Genomic DNA, 19,703 nt, shown 5'->3' with positions numbered 1-19,703 from the left:
TTTCTGCTTCAACAGGCAGGGTATGTCACGCTCAGTCCAATTGGTGTCACTTTCGGAGCAGATCTTCAAGGAGGCATACCACCGGAGCATCCACCTGTCAGCTCACCATGTCCCGGGCATCGAGAACGGCTGGGCCGGCACTCTCTCCCACCTCAAGGGGATGTCAGAAGAGTGGAGACTACACCAGAGTGTGTTTCAGTCACTGATAGACCGGTGGGTTAGGCCGGAGGTGGACCTCTTTGCCTCTCAGACATTCGCTCAGCTTCCAGCTTACTTAAGTCGGTTGACACAGATATTACACGGTGGCTCAGACGCCTATACTGAGGACTGGAACAGGTGGACCTACATCTACCTGTTCCCGCCCCCTTTCTCCAAGGTCCTGCTACATGCCTGCTTCAAGCTTCACAGCTTCAACGGGAAGGTCCTCCTCCTGGTCCCCTACTAGCCGGTTCAACCGTGGTTCTCAGAGCTACTCGGCTGGTGTCCGCATACACTAATGTTTGGGAATGCCTTCCTTTTCGATCCCCATGTTACCAGGCTACAGAGATCACTTCACTTACACGTGTGGAGTTTCTCCGTTCTTCCCTGAGCAGACTGTATTCGCCTAAATTGATGGAGGACATTTTGTCAGAACTAAGACCCTCCATCTATTCGACAATACGAGTCCTGCTGGAAAGCCTTCCGGCAGTACCTCAACGAGCAGGGAGCTCCCACACCCAGTGAAAGTGTAGTTCTAGAGTGTATGTATATTCTGTATGCTGCATTTATATTATGCTATGTATATTATGTATGTGCTCCATTTATGTATTATTTATTTTGCCTAGCTAGTAGCGTGTGGCAATGTATTTATCAATGTCCCACATGCTTAATTAATGTGCCTGGCGACGTATGGAAGCTGCTAATGTATCACTTGCCATACGTCGTCTATAGAGCAGTTGACCAGCGGACAGGTTGAAGAGCTCTACTCTCCTTGTGTACATATCTCTTATCCAGTAAATCGAACCTACAAAATCTATACAGGTGTTTGTGTTCGCTCCTGTATATTGAACTTATTACCCAGAACACGAACATGGCGCAGTGAACCGGTTTTACTGGATAATTACGAGTGACAGTGCAAAGTTTGTGGAAAGCCGGCTTTAGCAACTTTGAGCAGTGTCAGTGACAGTGATTTTCTGTGAAGTGTTTAGTGCATTGTGTGTTTCGTGCCATACATGTGTGACCTTGTTCTAAAGGATTCCCAAGGTACACGGCATGTTCTGGGCATTTGTAAGGAGTAAAGTTTTCACATCCTCCTCTTGTCTTGCCTAAGGGGTAACTGACGCTCCTCGCCGTCTCCACCCCCCCTCACAGCTCGAGGCGGGACGCTCTCGCCCGCCTGGCACACACACATACATGTACTAACACACTGACATCGGCGATTGCCTTATATATATTTTATATATATAATCTACTTATCTGTGTATTTAATTAATTTTTTGTCTGAGATCTTGTTGATACGACGGGCTGACCGGTCAACACTGATTTAGACACAGTACACAGATGAAGTAGTTATGTCTCGTGCCTTACGTAGCCGTGGAGCCAGCGCCCGGATGAGTCAGTCGGATGATAGCTCCGCAGAGATGGATGACCAGGCTGACCATGACGCTCCAGCTCCCACAACATCGCGCAGCCCTTCACCTCGATATTCAGCGTTGTCTCCAGAGATAATTGCTTTAATGAAGTTTATGAGAGATGAAAGGCGCGAGGATGAAGCTAGCAGACGTGTGGCGGATGAACACAGAAGGCAAGCAGAGGCAGAACGAGACCACCAACGGAGAGTGGAAGACAGTGCACGGTTTGAAGCTTTGATATCTCGCCTCACTGTTAACCAAGCCCCTGGCTCTAACACTGCCTCGGTACTGAATGGTTCAGATACCTCATCAATGCTCTCTTCACGCCCACCAGCCCCACCTAAAGCAGCTGCTCAAACACCGCCCATCTTGAAGCCTGATGTGAATTTCCAGACTTTTCGTGAATGGCGGCGACGGTGGACTGATTATGCTACAATGGTGGATCTCCAGAGTTTGTCACAGCCTAAACAACTCATCCAGCTGCGTATGTGCCTGTCCTTGGAAATTCAGCGTGTCTTAGAACATACGCTGCAGGTACCTCCGACCTCTTCGCTGTCTGTAGAGGAGGTACTGGACATTCTACAACGGCACATCAAAGGACAGCAGAATGAAGCTCTGCGCAGGAGGGAATTGTTTAGCTGCAGACAGATGGAGGGTGAGACTTTTGACGCCTTTTATGTACGTCTTAAGAGAGCCTCGGAAGAGGTAGATATATGTCTAGGCCACCACCAGCAGTGCGAGGAGACCCAGTTGAAGCAGGTGATCCTGATGGGTGTTAAGGACGAGGAACTTGTCCAACGCCTCACCTCCCTCGACTCTTCCTCTTCTCTCAAGGATGTGTTGACGATATGTCGCTCCTATGAGGCTGCCAGGTGTGCCACCTCTGCCATCCGAGCTCCCCCTACAGCTGTACGCGCTGTGTCCCGGTACAAGAAGGACAAGAAGTCTGCTCCTACGCCTTCGCCCACCACGTCCACGCCCGGTTCATTTTGTAACAACTGTGGTAAGCAGCACGGAACACAGGTGTGTCCAGCTGCTGAGTCTACATGCAACAGTTGTGACCGTAAGGGCCACTGGTCACTCACAGTACGGTGCCCAGCCAAATGCGTCCAGTGCAATGTGTGCGGTCGTCTGGGCCACTACGACAAGTGTTGCCCTTCCAACAAACCCAAGGGACAGCGTCGGCGGAAGCTTCAGCTCCCTTCCACCAGAGAGGGCCGCCCGCAGTCTTTCAATCAAAAGCACGACGACCCTGGACAAAGCCCGACCCATATTAGGAGGGTGTACTCCTCGCGTCCCAGGACCAAAGTTTCCCAGCACGTCAGCGTCATCGTGACCTACGGCAATGTGTCATCCTGTCTCGAGATGCTGCCCGACACCGGCGCTGAGGCTACGGTCATCGGTCCCCAGCATTTGCAATGCTTGGGGCTCTCTCCAAGTGATCTAGGACCGCCCCCCAAGGATCTCCGCTTTACGGCAGATGGTTCACAGATGACCCCGACCCTAGGTTCACTCTATGCACATGTCACCTTTGGCAACAGGTCGTGTCAAGCCTGGATTGACGTGCATAATGGTGTCCCGACTCCTTTGCTGTCCTACAGACATTGTCAAGAGTTGGCCATCATTTCCCAGGACTTCCCAACACCGATTCTCGAGGTAAAATACGCCAACAGGGTGCACGAAAGGAGCAGCAACTACCCTGCTGCCGCCCTACCCCTACCTCTGGCCAGTGACACCTCTTCTTCCGTAGTTGTCCCTGCTGCTTCAAGTCTCCATCCCTTGGCTCGCCTCCACGACAGTCACTGTGGAGCCGAGGCCACCAAACGGCGTGCAAGACAGACTGTGTTCCGGCCTGGCATCGACCCCGACATCTCCAATGCTGTCCAGGTGTGTAAGCCCCGCCACGTACTACAACCCAGCCAGCAGCAGGAACCCTTCATGAGTGACAACAACCCCACCCGCCCCTTTGAGTCTGTGTCGGCCGACTTTTTCTCTGTGTCAGGAAAGTCCTTCCTTGTTATCGTCGACCGTCTCTCTGGTTGGCCGGTTGTCATCAAGTGCGGTAATGACACGACGTCTGCCGCCACCATCAGCAAGTTCCGCCACTACTTCCGTGACGTGGGCGTTCCTGTACGCCTGCGAACCGACGGAGGGCCTCAGTTCACAAGCCGGGACTTTGCTGTGTTCCTTGACCGATGGGGAGTCCGGCATGTGTTGTCATCGCCCCATTACCCGCAGTCCAACGGCCACGCTGAGGCTGCTGTCAAATCCTTGAAGCACCTCATCCTTAAGGTGGCCCCTTCTGGGAATATTGACTGCGAGGCCTTCGACCGGGGTCTTCTTGAACTCCGCAACACACCTAACTACACCGGACGCTCCCCTGCCCAGGTTCGCCCCTTCGTTCTTGTGTCCCTGCTCACCCTCAATCCTTCTCCAAGGAGTGGCAGGCCAAGACAGAGGATTGTGATCGCCGAGCCGCCGAACGTGTTCAGGACGTCGTCGCCCGCTACAACGACCACGCCCGTTCTCTCCCCAGGTTGAGTGTCGGCACCCAAGTCCGTGTTCAGGACCCGACCTCCCTACGTTGGGACAAAGTAGGCGTAGTCATGGGTCTCGGTAGGTCACGGGACTACCAGGTGCGGTTACCCAGTGGTCGTGTGTGGTGGAGGAACCGCCGTTTTCTCCGCCCCGTAACAATGCCTTCTGCTGACCCCGCCACCAGTGTTGAGTCCCATACCCTTCCCAGTGATCTAGTCCCTCGACGCTCAGAACGGATCCAAAAGAAAAGGTCCGCTCAAGACTTTGCTATGAGCGTATAGGGGGGAGGGAGGTGTATGTATATTCTGTATGCTGTATTTATATTATGCTATGTATATTATGTATGTGCTCCATTTATGTATTATTTATTTAGCCTAGCTAGTAGCGTGTGGCAATGTATTTATCAATGTCCCACATGCTTAATTAATGTGCCTGGCGACGTATGAAAGCTGCTAATGTATCACTTGCCATACGTCGTCTATAGAGCAGTTGACCAGCGGACAGGTTGAAGAGCGCTACTCTCCTTGTGTACATATCTCTTATCCAGTAAATCGAACCTACAAAATCTATACAGGTGTTTGTGTTCGCTCCTGTATATTGAACTTATTACCCAGAACACGAACATAGAGTTCCTATTGTCTCTAGTGCACGAGCAAGGCAGGTCTATCCCGACCCTCTCCGTCCAGTTGGCTGCCCTCACCGACCCCCTGGATTACGGATGCAGGGTCAAGGTTAACAACAGGTTGGTTACCCTGCTGAAGCGGGGCCTGTTCCACCAGCGACCACCTGCTAGACCACCCCGTACCTTTCTGGTCCTTGGAGAAAGTCCCCACTCTTCTGGGCTCGGTAAGTCGTACTCCTTCAGTCCTGTGAACTTTTTTAACAATCTAGCCTGAGGGTCACTGGCCTTATGTTGTCTGTTTTTCCTCGTAGCACTGGTCACGGGCTTCAGGTCCTCCCAGCTCAAGGCACTCCGAGATTCGAACCACGGGACCTCCTTCGTCCAAGGAGATTTTGCAGTGTCCCTGGCACCTTCCCCCACCTCCCTGGCGAAAAATGAGCAGGAGAACCACAGGCTCTAGCCAGTAGTGGTTCCGGCATGGAAGGTGGAGGACAAGCACCACTGACTCTGCCCGGTAGGGACCCTCCTCCAATACCTCTTTGCTACGGCTACACTACCAGCCAGTATCATCTCTTCGTTCATCCTCGGTCGGGCTGCCCGCTGTTAGTCAGAGGATTGGCAGACAGGTTGTGGCAGGTTATAGAGGAGGCTGACCCTGGGAAGGCCCCACGTTCCCACAACGTACGGGGTGTAGCGGCTTCACTGACCTTCCTGAAGACCCACTCCCTCTCACAGGTCCGGGTAAGGGGTCAGTGGAAATCGGCCTCCTGCTTCATAGCAAGATTCCTGTCTCACCAGGTGTCAGACGCACCCTTCGTGGCAATTGGTCTCACCCCTCGACCAACAGACAGCACTCTAAAAAAAACTACTTTATGTAGCTTAATCTAAGAATAAATAAAATTCAAATGGTTCTGCCTGTGCTCACTGCCAATTTCCTTTTCCTTGTCACGTTTTCTTCTACTACTAGTGCAGCCTAGACTATTCTAGATGTGCTAAAATTGGACCTGTCACCACCTAAGGGTAATATCTTATGAGATCTAATAGCAAGTGCACTAGCTTCGCTCACTCACCAAAAATAGACTTTTCAGCACGCTTCACAGCCCCTAATATATACAATCTTATCATGTTCACAGTACCTGAGGCAGGTCTGGCAGGGCATTCTTCCCACTGTCCAGGAAACTATCGTTGGAAGCCACGTCCATTCTCTGCAACCTCACCACCATCACCTCCTCGGCCACCCCTGAAGAAACCGAAATCAAAAGATTCAACACCCTGACTCTAGATTACCAGAATTATGTATATCTTTGTCAAAGTACGATTCCTTTGTATTCCAAAGAACAAGATAATATCCAAATAAACATGAAACTTTCAGAAATTCTTGGGCCACATGACAAGAATGACAGAAACAAGTGATTAATCAGACATCTCACTTAAAAGGAATATACAAGCGCTTTGTGTCAAATTGAATTCACCTATTTTTACTCACTTTTTTTCTGATAACACACAAGTAAGTTAGTTCCAGTGAATAGGTAACATTAGCAGTTAAACTCAACAGTTTTCCATTAACTCTATAGCACTTGAATCTCTTAAGTATCACACAGGTGTCACACTTACCAGGTAGGGCGAGTGCCTGTAGGATAGCCAGGGTGTAGAAGACAGTGATTCCTAGTAACATTGTTGCTGATAGAGACCACCGCCTTCACTTAATAATGTGAGACTTATTACTGGAATAATAAAGGGCAAATGTCATTGCGGGAATCGATACAATTGAGCGTGATTTGTTGAAGAGAAAGTTTGGTTAATAACCAAAGAGTTTATAAGTACAAAAAAGTCTTTAATGTGACAAAAGGTTTAATTTTTTTCCGATACTTTCATACATAGAAAAACTTCAACTCTATCCAATTTGACTATATTCCTTCCATTTTATTATAGTTCATTTAAAAGAAAATGTTAGTATCCACAGATGTGATACTGCGTCTCTCAGGTGGGTATTCAAAGCCTTACAGTCAGTAATATACAATTTATTCATTTCTAAAAGATAATGATCCTTTTGCTATCATCTATGGGTTAGATGACACATTTATTGACTAATCAACAATAAATAGCATTTTATCCTTAGATAGAATCTCTACAGTAAAAAAATATAAACAAAAAATAGGGTTATAATTATTTATATAACTTATGAAATGGGCATAATGTGTTGTCTATGGTAGACCCTGCTGTCACATGACATCACGAATATTGTGACCAAGTCCCAGGTTGCTGATCTGACTTTCTGCCTCATTTGCACACAATTGAAGGGTCTCAATTTTTTCTCTTACTATTGACAACACAACATACATCTATATTGTTTCTCACTTATTATTATTATTATTATTATTATTATTATTATTATTATTGTTTAATTATTATATCTTATTTTTTATTAATTTTGTTATTTATTATTATTATTATTATTATTATTATTATTATTATTATTATTATTATTATTATTATTATTATCATTATTATTATTATTATTATTATTATTATTATTATTATTATTACATTTTCGCCCCCATAGCCCGATTTGGGCTAGTGACCTGTGCCCGTGGGCTAATCTCTGTAAAAAAATTATATATATATATATATATATATATATATATATATATATATATATATATATATATATATATATATATATATATATATATAAAGCAAGAAGCGTAGGGGCGATACACTCGACCGCCTTCACTTCCCCAACTTGTAAAGTTAGGTACCCATTTACAGCTGGTTTGACTGGAAGTACTCCGGTATCGAACTAGCAATCCCAAGGACACTCCATGTAAAGTATCGCCTCCCCTTTAAAAAGACCCTTTTTTAACGTAGATACAAGTTTTGTATATAAACATATTTCTCTAATATATAATATCCTGGCCAGCAAGTCATATAAGATAACCCCCTACCACTCCCCAATGTTTTTCCTGATAATATTAAGATTTTATAAAAAGATGGCCACACTAAACTTAGGGAACGACAGCATCACTGAGGTCATAATCATTTTACCAGATTATCTTACAGGCTGTTCCAACAGAGGCAACAGGTCATAGGTCGAATTTTCCATTATAATTAATGATGCAGGCAAGAGATGATAATTTATTATTTCCTTTTAGATTTAGTTGTCTCCAGGTAAGCTTCCTGGTTGTCTTAGTACTGTTCATTGTAGTGGTTTACTGCAGGGGTCTTAAACGCGTAGGGAGATGTCGCCTAAAACGACAAGTAAACCTTAATCCAGTGTTTGCAGATAATGTTTTTTTTCTTATACTCATACCATAAAAATAATAACACCATCAGTAGTAAAAGATTGGTGAACGTCATCTGCTGTGAAATGGGTGGAAGCAACCGCTAATCTTTATTGATCGCTCATGCCAGTACGGTTTTTAAGGCGTGTCTTTTGAGTGTTGTCGAGACCTGGGCCGAGATTCACAAACGGGTTACGAACTTTGTAAGTGCTTAAGGATTTCATATCTTCTGAGGTGATGATTCACAAAAGAGTTATGAAGTCCACAACACCATTTAAAATGGCTGACTTTTCCTCGTAACTTATGGTGGCTCCGGGGGTCTCATATGCTTCTGCAAGGCGGAAGTAAGGTCATGTAGCTCTTGTTTTCTCTGCTATACAACCCGTACCAAAGCCCACACAGTTACCAGACGTACTTCAAGCGTCACTAGTGAAGATGGAACTAATGAATGAATAATACTGAGGAGATGGTCAACACAGGAGTCGTTTGATGTCGTTAATTTTTTCCACGGTTGTTCTAGTTAATATAGTAAGTATTATAAAAGAGGCGAAAACCTTTTTATTTAAATTATAAGTATTTTGTTGTTGTTTTTTTCTCTATGATCATAAACCACCTGAGGATGGGGGAACTGCGGGGTAAAATGTGGTGAAAAACTGATAATAAGACACTAAAATGATGTCTGTACGTGCTTTGGTACGTGAAGGAATTACTTATTTCCTGTAAATACTCCTCCAAAAAATCTGCCGATTCGGCTCATGTTCCTCTGCCCTGTATGTTTACAACCGACTTGCTCGACCCGAGTATGATCTCATGTACCCCACACACACACACACACACACACACACATACACACACACACACACAAAAGTAAAATAACACTATGACGCTTTAACAACGTTTTTTTCATTGGTACCAGATATCAAAACAAGTACTTACTGTAAATATGGCGGGTCCGTCCCCCGTTTAGGAAGTCAGGTAACCCTAGGCAGGTATCTCTGTTTCCGTTAGGATGTTAGGTAAGTTTCTTTAGTTGGTTAGGTCAGGTTCTGTTTGGTTCTAATAGTTGTCTCATTGTCGCTTCTTTTAAAATACTTACTATAATGATAAGAACATCTGTGGAAAAAAATGAACGAAATTGAACAACACTTTTTTTTTTTTTTTTAGTTTAAGTTGGGGAATGAATGGAAGGCACAGCCAGACATGAGGGATGGAGAAGTCACAACATATAGTCGTGGGGGGAAAGGTTGGAAAAGAAGTTTAATGAGTTAAACAGAGGGGGACGACACCCCTTGTTTTACATATTACAGAGTTTGTTGGCTAACTAAGCTAACCTAGGATTTAGGATGAGGTTGCACAATGGTCACTTTAGTAGACAATGACTAGATTGATTTTACAATTACAAGTTTATTAAAATTATATACTGTATTACGTTATGGACTCACTAGATTGTAACTTGTTAAATGTGAATTTATATCATCTAAATTTTAATCTAAGGTGGATCACTGTGGCGGACATAGATGGGTCGCGAGTTGGGTTGTTGTAGTGCGGGCAGACTCCGGGGCCACCAGGCGTGGGGTCGCCCTCCGTTGATGTCTTTCCCGTGTAGGTGGTCTGGGCTGTGAGGGTCGTCCAGGAGCTTGTCCCAAACCTTCTTCCCTAGACGATGGAACCTGACGTTGAGGGCCTCTGTTTTATTTCTCAGGTGGATGGTTTCCACTGCCTCTTGGTAGGGTGGCGCTTGGCCACTGGCTGACCTCAAACACTTGTTTTGGAAGCTCTGTAGTTGTTGTAGTCTAGTCTTCCCGAGTGTGACGAGTGGTATAGATGGGTACTCCAACACAGGCCTCACCAGCGCCTTGTACAGGTGAACTTGTATCTTCTCAGGCATTAGATTAAAACGTTTTAATTTGGCTGCGGCGACTTTGGCTTTATTTAGTCTGTCCTTCACGTGGGGAATGATGCCCGTCCGAGAAATGATGAGGCAGAGCAACCTGCCTTGTTTAGAGTACTCAATCTCTTCGTCGTCGATCGTCAATGGCGCCGGCTTGAATTTGGCTATGGGTATGACCTCGAATTTCGTTTTGTTTGTTTTTATTTTCCATTTATTTTCATACTCCGAGATCTCCTCTATTGCCCGAGCAGTGAGTCGCGCCATCCTTGCTGTGGACCTTCCTGGGCAGGTGACGATCTGTGTTACATCGTCGGCATACATGACGTACTCGCTGCAGACGATTGGGGGTGGCAGGTCAGCCGTGTAGTGTGTGTAAAGGGTTGGTGAGAGACAAGAGCCCTGAGGCACGCCGCTCGATAGTGAGAATTCTTCTCCAAAATGTTCTTGCATCTTGATTTTGGCTCTGCGGTCCATAATGAAGTTGCACAGCAGGCGCGTCAGATTTTCGGGTAGCCCCAGTTGCATGATCTTATACTGCAGCCCCGCGTGCCAAATTTGTCAAACGCCTTGCTGACACCCCTCAGTACTATATTGCACTGCAGGCGGCCAGTCATGGCATTGGCGATCTGCTCGTAGGCCTGAGCTATGGCGGTGGATGTGCCTCGGTACTGGCGGAAGCCGAACTGGCGGGGATTATGCACGTCTTCGTCCTCCAGATACATCCGCAACTGCTTGTTTACTATTTTTTCGAAGATTTTAGCAGGTACCTCTCGCAGCGATATTGGTCGAAAGTTTTCGACTTTGTTTGGAGGCTTCCCTGCTTTTGGTATGAGGCGAATAACGGCGATTTTGAACATCTTAGGGAAGTATCCAGAAGCGAGGCAGTCGTTGCATATATGAAGAAAATTTGATGTGAGAATCTTGTGGCAGCTGTGGTTGTAGTTTAGTTGTCAATTCATTAATATAATTTTCTTCATTATTTAAGCAAATATACAAACATTTGGAAACGTCTCATGACTTTAAATAACAACGAATAGTTTATCTAATAATTATCCTGATAGTGATACAGCCGAAAACAATCACCTTTACATACAGCCTTCCTTAGCCAAGTATTGCCAGGTAAAATGGAGAGCACGAGACCCAGGGTGGGGTCGGTGCATCTTTGGCTGACTGTACATATGTGGTGGTGGGAATAAGTTAATGAATGTTCTAGGTTTAGGTTTTGACCTGTTAACTTGGCGTTTGTTGGGAGAACTTGGCATTAAGAATATAATAATAATTACTGATATATTTGAAAGACTTATGTGATTTGTGTTTATGTAACGATCTACCCTAGGGTCGTAACAACAGTTTTAACTCCCTACAGCTGAAGACACGAATTCTGAGTCTGCCATAGGCTTGAGATGCACGTCTGATCCGATGTTGAATCTCTTCATCGATGTCCGCTGTGGTGGACAGGTGGGAGCCGAGATACCGAAAATTAATAACAATCGAGAGTGTAGTAGCGTTAAGCTGGATGGATGATGGAGGTGTGGCTGAACCAGGGGCATGTTGAAAGAGAATCTGAGTCTTACATACATTCACCTCTGGCCGAAGAGTGCATATGAATATAAGAACATAAGAATGGAGGAAACTGCAGCGTGTCTATTGGCCCATACTGGGCAGTCCCATTTGCACCCAACCCCTATTGCTCATAGAAGCATCCAACCTATGCTTGAAGCTATCAATCGTATTCGAGTTAATGATGCTATTTGGTAACTTGTTCCACTCGTCCACTACCCTATTTTCGAACCAATGTTTACCTATTTCGCGCCTAAATCTAAATTTTCTAATTTAAAACCATTGTTACGAGTTGGCTCCTGGTTGGATAGTTTGAGTACCTTACTAATGTCCCCATTGTTTAGCCCTGACTTCCATTTATACACCTCTATCATATCGCCCCTCACTCTAAGTCTCTTGAGGGAGTGCAAATTAAGATGTTTTAACCTGTTTCTGTACTCAAGGTTCCTATACCTGGGAATAATCTTGTCATTCTCCTCTGAATTCTATATCCATTCCGTAATACTGTGACAAGAATTGAACTGCGTAATCCAAGTGAGAGCTCACAAGAGCAAGATACAGTTTTAGGATGACCTCTCTAGTTTTTAAACAACACTCCTTGTATGAACCCTAGTACTTTATTAGCCTTGTTTCGAGCAAATACACATTGTTTATTTGGCTTAAGATTCTTACTTACCATTACTCCTAAATCATTCTCACATTCGGATTTCTCTATAACAACGTTGTTCATCTAACATCTGGTTTCTCTGTTTACACCTCCTTGACTAAGTACATTACATTTGTCCACAATGAATTTCATCTGCCATTTTTCAGATCATTCGAATTTTTTTTTAGATCTTCCTGTACTTTTGCAGAGTCCTCGTCAGTTTTAATCACACGCCCTACTTTAGTGTCGATATCTATGTCGTTGGAACACTGCTGTGTCAAATGGTGTAGCTCTTATTGGCGACCTGGGGTGCAATGGCAAGCATGCTCGCCTCGCCAGCAAGCGGACCCGGGTTTGATCCCAGAGAAAGGTGAAACTATGGGCAAGTTTCTTTACAGGCGGCTCATTCGCTAGGCCACGGTAGGACGCCACCCTCCGGGAGGCTCCACATTGTCTCACTGTTCAGTCCCTAAAGCTTCTTCTTCCATGAATAGTTCATTAACGGTGTATGTAAGTTCCACCATGTTTGTCACTACAACGGTACAGCAAAGTATATTTTTTAGCATTAAACTGTTATTATTTTATTGTCTAATCTTCACTACATATAACACCACCCGTCATCACTACATATAACACCATCCATCATCACTACATATAACATCATCCATCATCACTACATATAACACCATCCATCATCACTACATATAACACCACCCATCATTACTATAACACCATCCATCATCACTACATATAACACCACCCATCATCACTACATATAACACCATCCATCATCACTACATATGACACCATCCATCATCACTACATATGACACCATCCATCATCACTACATATAACACCATCCATCATTACTATAACACCATCCATCATCACTACATATAACACCACCCGTCATCACTACATATAACACCACCCATCATCACTACATATAACACCATCCATCATCACTACATATGACACCATCCATCATCACTACATATGACACCATCCATCATCACTACATATAACACCACCCATCTTTACTATAACACCATCCATCATCACTACATATAACACCACCCGTCATCACTACATATAACACCATCCATCATCACTACATATAACATCATCCATCATCACTACATATAACACCATCCATCATCACTACATATAACACCACCCATCATCACTATATAACACCATCCATCATCACTACATATAACATATCATCACTACATATAACACCATCCATCATCACTACATATAACACCACCCATCATCATATATAACACATCCATCATCACTACATCATCCATCACTACATCACCATCATCATCACTACATATAACACCATCCATCATCACTACATATAACACCATCCATCATCACTACATATAACACCATCCATCATCACTACATATAACACCATCCATCATCACTACATATAACACCATCCATCATCACTACATATAACACCATCCATCATCACTACATATAACACCACCATCATCACTACATATAACACCACATCATCACTACATATAACACCATCATTACCATACTCACATATAACACATCATCACTACATATAACACCATCCATCATTACTACATATAACACCACCCATCATTACTACATATAACACCACCATCATCACTACATATAACACCATCCATCATCACTACATATAACACCATCCATCATCACTACATATAACACCACCCATCATCACTACGGATCAGTAAAGTAGTTTCCGAGATCCTCGTGCGGACACACACACAAACAGGCAGACTCCGCTGATTTACTTGCATATATTCATAATTACCTAGAATGCTCTGCTTCACCTGCTTTACATTTTTTCTCAAAATCATGCAAAAGAATACGTCTAAACGAGGTTTCTGTAAATTAGTGTATCGTACTGTATGCCTTGACTTTTCTACTTTTATTTATTAGAAACAAAATTATGTAGTACACAACATTGTGATGTGATGTAGAGATTGAGGATGTAAACATTCGGTGATAGTGTAGTTATAATCCTCACACTGTCCACTCAGGATATGCCGACGATGTCCTCCTCCAAGCCCCTGACTACCTCAGCATGCAGGAAGCCCTTGATCTGGTCTCCAGAGAGTGTGATTCACTTGGTTTCCTTCTTTCAACTGCGAAAACAAAAGCCATGTGGCACGGTCGTGTTGTACCTCCACCCCTTTTCTTATCAGGAACGACCTTGGACTGGGTTCATGAGACAAAATACCTGGGTGTGTATGTAACTCGCACACGTTGTCAGATCCCTGAAGTCCGCTATCTTCGAGACATATGTTTTCGGCGTCTCGCTCCCCTCTCTACCATGTGCAGGGGTTCCCTTGGTGCCAGCATCCCTGTACTTCTCACCATGTACAAGTCTTTTGTCCGTTCCTGTGTCGACTACGCCGCCCCTGCCCTCGTCAACATTAGTCGGACTGCTGTCAACCGTCTCGAAGTTATCCAGAGGAAAGCTGCTCGTATCATCCTTGGGGCTCCTCAGTGGACACGCTCTACTTCTCTATATAACGAACTTGGTCTTTCCCCCTTACAGGATCGTGTCCAGGAGTTTTACCTAAAAACTGCCGTTTCCATTCTACGGGATCCTAGGGGCAACTATGTCCAAACCAACTTGACTACTGCTGTTCGAGACCGACCTCCATCTAGAAGACAGTGGCGAGGGTCACTCATCCGAGCCCTTCAGGAACACGACCTCCTGCCTGATATTGTTGTCACCCCTGCTGTTGGTTCGTCTCCTTCTCCCTGGCTGGATTTTCAACCTGAAGTGATTGCCCTCGGTGGACCGCTCCCGAAATCCCAGGTGAACCCTGTTATTCTCTGCAAATACCACCTCTCCAGGATCGCTCACTGGTCCCCAGGTAGGGTCGTCCTCTACACTGATGGTTCTGTTGACCCCGCTACAGGTAGGGCCGGGGCTGGTGTCTACATCTCCCGTCCTCATGCCCCTGAGCCTATCAAACTGTCTCTCAGAGTTTCTGACGGGGCATCCTCTACTCAGGCTGAACTAATAGCCCTCCTTGCTGCCCTTCTCGCTGAGGAAGAAGCAGATGGTTTCTGCCCCTTGCTTGTCTGCTGCGATTCCAGGTCTGCTCTCGACGGGATCGCATTTGGATCTGGGGAATATAAGGACCTAATCCTCCGAATACGAGGGTTAACATCCACACTTCAGGATGCAGGCCGCCCTGTGACATTCCTATGGATACCCAGTCATGTCGGTATCTTGGGGAATGAGGCAGCAGATGACCTTGCCAAGACTGGCTGCAACAAGGCCACACCTGACTACATTGTTCCTCGAACACTCTTACAGATTAGGACCCAAATCCGCCGCAAACAGAGAGAAGCTCGGGAAGCAGCCATCCCCCTGGACTCCCCGCCCACATGGTACGATGTCCTCCGTAAACTTCCTGACCTCTCGTAAGTCTACGGGAAAGGGTCGCGGAAGGGGGACGTGATTGCTGCCCGTATCATCATTGGGTATGACTTTGCTTGGGAGATTGGTATCCCTACATCCCCTGAGCAACGCTCTTGTGCGTTATGCAGAAGACCCGACAGCCGCACCCTTATTCACTACCTCCTAAGATGTCCCCACACACAACGCTTCCGTGACGCCTGCTGGACCACCACTCCAAGACCCCCTGACGGAGACACGATGATCCTCCCAATACTGGCCAGATATTTTGTAAATAATATTGATTATGTGTTAAAGGAACATCCTTCCTTCCTTAGGCTTTAGTAAGCCCCTTTATAATATTTATACTGTATATACTTTTCACACTTGCCAGATGATTCTGGTGTCATTGTACAGGGGTACCTAGTGACAGCACTAGGATCCCGCTTCCTCTATCAAGGAATAAACAATTGAAATTGAATTGAATTGAATCCTCACACGGTCATCACGATACTGGATAATCAGGTATAGAAACACATATTGAACTTATGAGTGGAGAGATGTTTTTCTCGGTGAGGTAAACAGCGATATATGTTATCTCAATAATGTTCACAACGATAGATATTTTTTCGGCGAAATATATAGCCATTGCTACGGACGAAATGCTGAAACAAGATTTTTTTTTAATTACCCAATAGAATGACGTGAAATGCAATATAATCTAAGCTCGTTTCAGTAACAACAAATATTAATAACTCTTGCCACACGAAATATCATATCAGCCTACGAGATTAAACTTATATAAATAAATACAATGACAGGACACTCACAAGTCTCCTAAACGTTGCTTGGCAGAGCCTTACTGTACATATGAAGACAACGTGCAGGTTCCAGATGGATGATGACAGTGAGAGGCGCAACTGAGGAATGATGCCTCGGTCCAGGAGTATCGCTGACTAGCCAAGATGCGTGAGCGAATTGATTGATTGATTTTATGTCACTAAAACCAAGTTAAAGGTCCATCATTGGTCCGCACTTAAACAAGGCGTTTTTCTCATACGTTGTCGGGTGGTCAAGCTGCTAGAGAACTGTGATTGGTTCTTGTAAACTATTTTCATTTGCGATCTTAACAAAAGACATTGAGAAAGTATCAGAATTAGTAAGGGACATCAGATTAGGTTACGTTAGGTTAAGTTTAAGTGAAAATGGAGAAGATATGCTGACGAAAAAGTAGAGAGCTGATTTGATAAGAAAGGGAAACAAAAAGGTGTGGGGGCATAAAAACAGAAAGAAGGGAAGACGAAAGAGTGAATTAAAAGGAGGGATGACAGGAAATAAAGAGATATTAGAATGAACAGATATAAGTGAAGAGGCTACATAAGGGAGGAACAGGATGGTGTGTGTGTGTGTGTCTATGTGTGTGTAATAATAATAAATAATAATAATTAACGGTTTATTGAAAAAGTTCTGCAGCCCGAAGGCTGAAGATATACATTGGACATAAATGACTTATTACATACATTGACATTGGTGGTTTAACAAAAGCCTTCATTAAAGAAAGGTAAAGGAACATACAGTGAACATACAGATTAATGTTTACAGTGGAGGTCACGTAGATCATGTGAGCTGAGGTGTTGAACAGCAGACACGTAGTGCAGTAACTCTTTCACAGATGGCGTTATGAGGGGCATCACGTTAAGTAGTAATTCCCTAACAGGTGGTGTTATGAGGGGCATCACATGGAGTAGTAGTTCCCTCACAGATGGTGTATGAGGGGCCTGATGATGTAGTAATTCCCTCACAGATGGTGTTATGAGGGGCCTCATGTGGTGTAGTAATTCCCTCACAGATGGTGTATGAGGGGCCTGATGTGGTGTAGTAATTCCTTCACAGATGGTGTTATGAGGGGCATCACATGGCGTAGTAATTCCCTTATGGATGGTGTTATGAGGGGCAGCACGTGGTGTAGTAATTCCCTCACAGATGGTGTTTTGAGGGGCCTCACATGATGCTGTAGCAATTCATTCACTACGTGGTGTCGTAGCATCATGGGGACACCACGTGGTCTGGTGTCACAGGACCACACCTCACTCAAGTGAGTGAGGTGTGGTCCCAGGCCTCCCTATCGTGTGTCTGTGTGTGTCTGTCTATCTCTCTGTCTATCTGTCTGATTCTCTGTCTGTCTGTCTGTCTGTGTAATTATAATTATAGTAATACTCTAACAGTTTATTTCAGCTGAGAGTGTGAAGGTCTACTGGGTGTGAAGGTCTACCGGGTGTGAAGGTCTACCGGGACAGATACATTCGCTTTTGGGTGATCTTTAAAATTTTCTTTAATGAAAAATTAATATTGTCTCATTATTATCTAAATAAATGAGTACATATAAATATATTGCTCAATAATATATTAATTGCAGTTATATACTCTATATTACACAAATATTAAAACATCACTTAATTCACACACTCTCATAACATGTGGTCTAAGTTAACCATCCACAATAGTACTTCTCGGTGTGTTTTTACCCTACAGCCAATAAACATAATGAAAACTTTTTAGCTGATGATAAAGTTTCATATATTTAGCAATTGTGTTAAACATTAAGTGGGAATGAATGTACGTAGTAAAACAGGTTATAATTCAAACGAAGTGTTAAAGATTAACCTGGGTGTTTTCCAGGTTCCTTGGGTCGTGAATATAATCGATTCCAAATTGAGGTAAAAAAATCAATTCCCTAACGGTCCCCAGGGGCCCCTCAGAGGCCCCCAAAGACCCCGAGATAAAAGAGTCATAACCTTCATATTGTTTGTCTGATTTAGACATATGACAATCTATGGATAGATATTGGAAAGATGGATATAATATAATAGAGGATGTTTTTAAACATGGCTGCCGTGTTTACCTTTTAACCGAATTTTGATTTCGTGGGGCATTTTCCAATGGTTTTCCTTGAAAAACTGTTCCGGCATTAAAAATAAATAAAATGATATTGCTGTGGTCAAGTTATTTTAAAGCAACATCAAAATAGGGTTTAAAATGATGGATAAAAGAAATATTCACCAATTCCAGAAACTGGCTGCTCAAACTGACGTTGCCTCATGAATAACAATTCCTCAACTGTCTGTCAGGCTGAATGGTTCACATTTTGCGTGTTCAAGGATAACTCACCATGCACAAGATATTCTTCCGATGAATACTCTAAGGAAGACGAGTGGGCGAGAATAGTGACCCCCATACTCAAAGATCAAGAGGAGGTGAATGAAGAGCTTTGCACCACATGGTCTGCTCAACATGGTGACATAGTTCATACCATGCAGTTGATTATCAAGAGCACAGTCTACCTAAACTCGGGGTAGGTGCCTATCATCACGGGAGACCAACCAGTCTACGCGAAGATGAAAAAGCTTCATTGGGCTTACCCTAAAGTAGTCAATAATATGGTTGTCAACACGAAGGATTCCACTTGGAGAAGGAGACATTGAAGTCTCTGGTTGACTTCTTATGAGGTTCAGGTTGGTCATCATTGCTGAAGTCGGAATGCAAACTTCAGGAACTACCGATGCCCTCCTTAATGCAAAGCATGTAACACATTTAAGGTATTGCCGGGAAGCACCTGAAGACTCCAGAGTTTCCGTTGAACAAATGGGCCGCTTCCATGGCAGCACTTTCATCTTTCACCTTTTGGACCCACCTTATGAAGTTCCAGACAATCCTGTTGACTTTCATGTGGGAGTGGGAGTGGGGGGGTGAACGTTCTGTATGAAGCCAAGGCTACGACTTCCATCGAGTCAGGAGTAGTGGTAGACGGTGCATCGAAACTATGGCTCGTGAGTGTACAACTAGCTCATGAAGAAAAGATCATTCAAACCAGATTCACCAACCGTATACGAATTCATAAAAAACACACAGCTGGAGCCTACACGCCACAGTGTTATATAGAAACCTCAAATAGTAATTTAAGGAAAAGTGCAAAATAAAATACAATGAGAATTGGAATCAACTAATCACCAACACACATTCAGACCACAAAGATCCAAAAGCCTTCTGGACCAAAGTTAAAAATCTCATGGGTACCAACTCAGCAGGAAACAGCCACCTTAGAGACAACAACGGCAAAAGGATATCAGA

General features: G+C 44.2%; 1 protein-coding gene across 1 annotated transcript in view; it reads right to left on the bottom strand.

Annotated features, from left to right (window-relative positions):
- LOC121874003 overlaps nt 1–16,490 on the bottom strand; it is a 44,688-nt gene extending 28,198 nt beyond the window's left edge. The window contains exons 1-3 of the mRNA XM_042377882.1: nt 16,406–16,490; nt 6,385–6,494; nt 5,907–6,010 (exon numbers count right to left, since the gene is read on the bottom strand). Of these exons, the coding sequence (XP_042233816.1) occupies nt 5,907–6,010; nt 6,385–6,445 (165 nt within the window). The 5' untranslated portion in view covers nt 6,446–6,494; nt 16,406–16,490. The remainder of the gene's footprint in view (nt 1–5,906; nt 6,011–6,384; nt 6,495–16,405) is intronic.
- Nucleotides 16,491–19,703: the final 3,213 nt, after the last annotated feature.

The sequence above is a fragment of the Homarus americanus genome, unplaced genomic scaffold (assembly GCF_018991925.1).
Source record: "Homarus americanus isolate GMGI-L3 unplaced genomic scaffold, GMGI_Hamer_2.0 scaffold25827, whole genome shotgun sequence".
Lineage (NCBI taxonomy): Eukaryota > Metazoa > Arthropoda > Malacostraca > Decapoda > Nephropidae > Homarus > Homarus americanus.
This window is presented reverse-complemented; position numbering and strand designations above follow the sequence as displayed.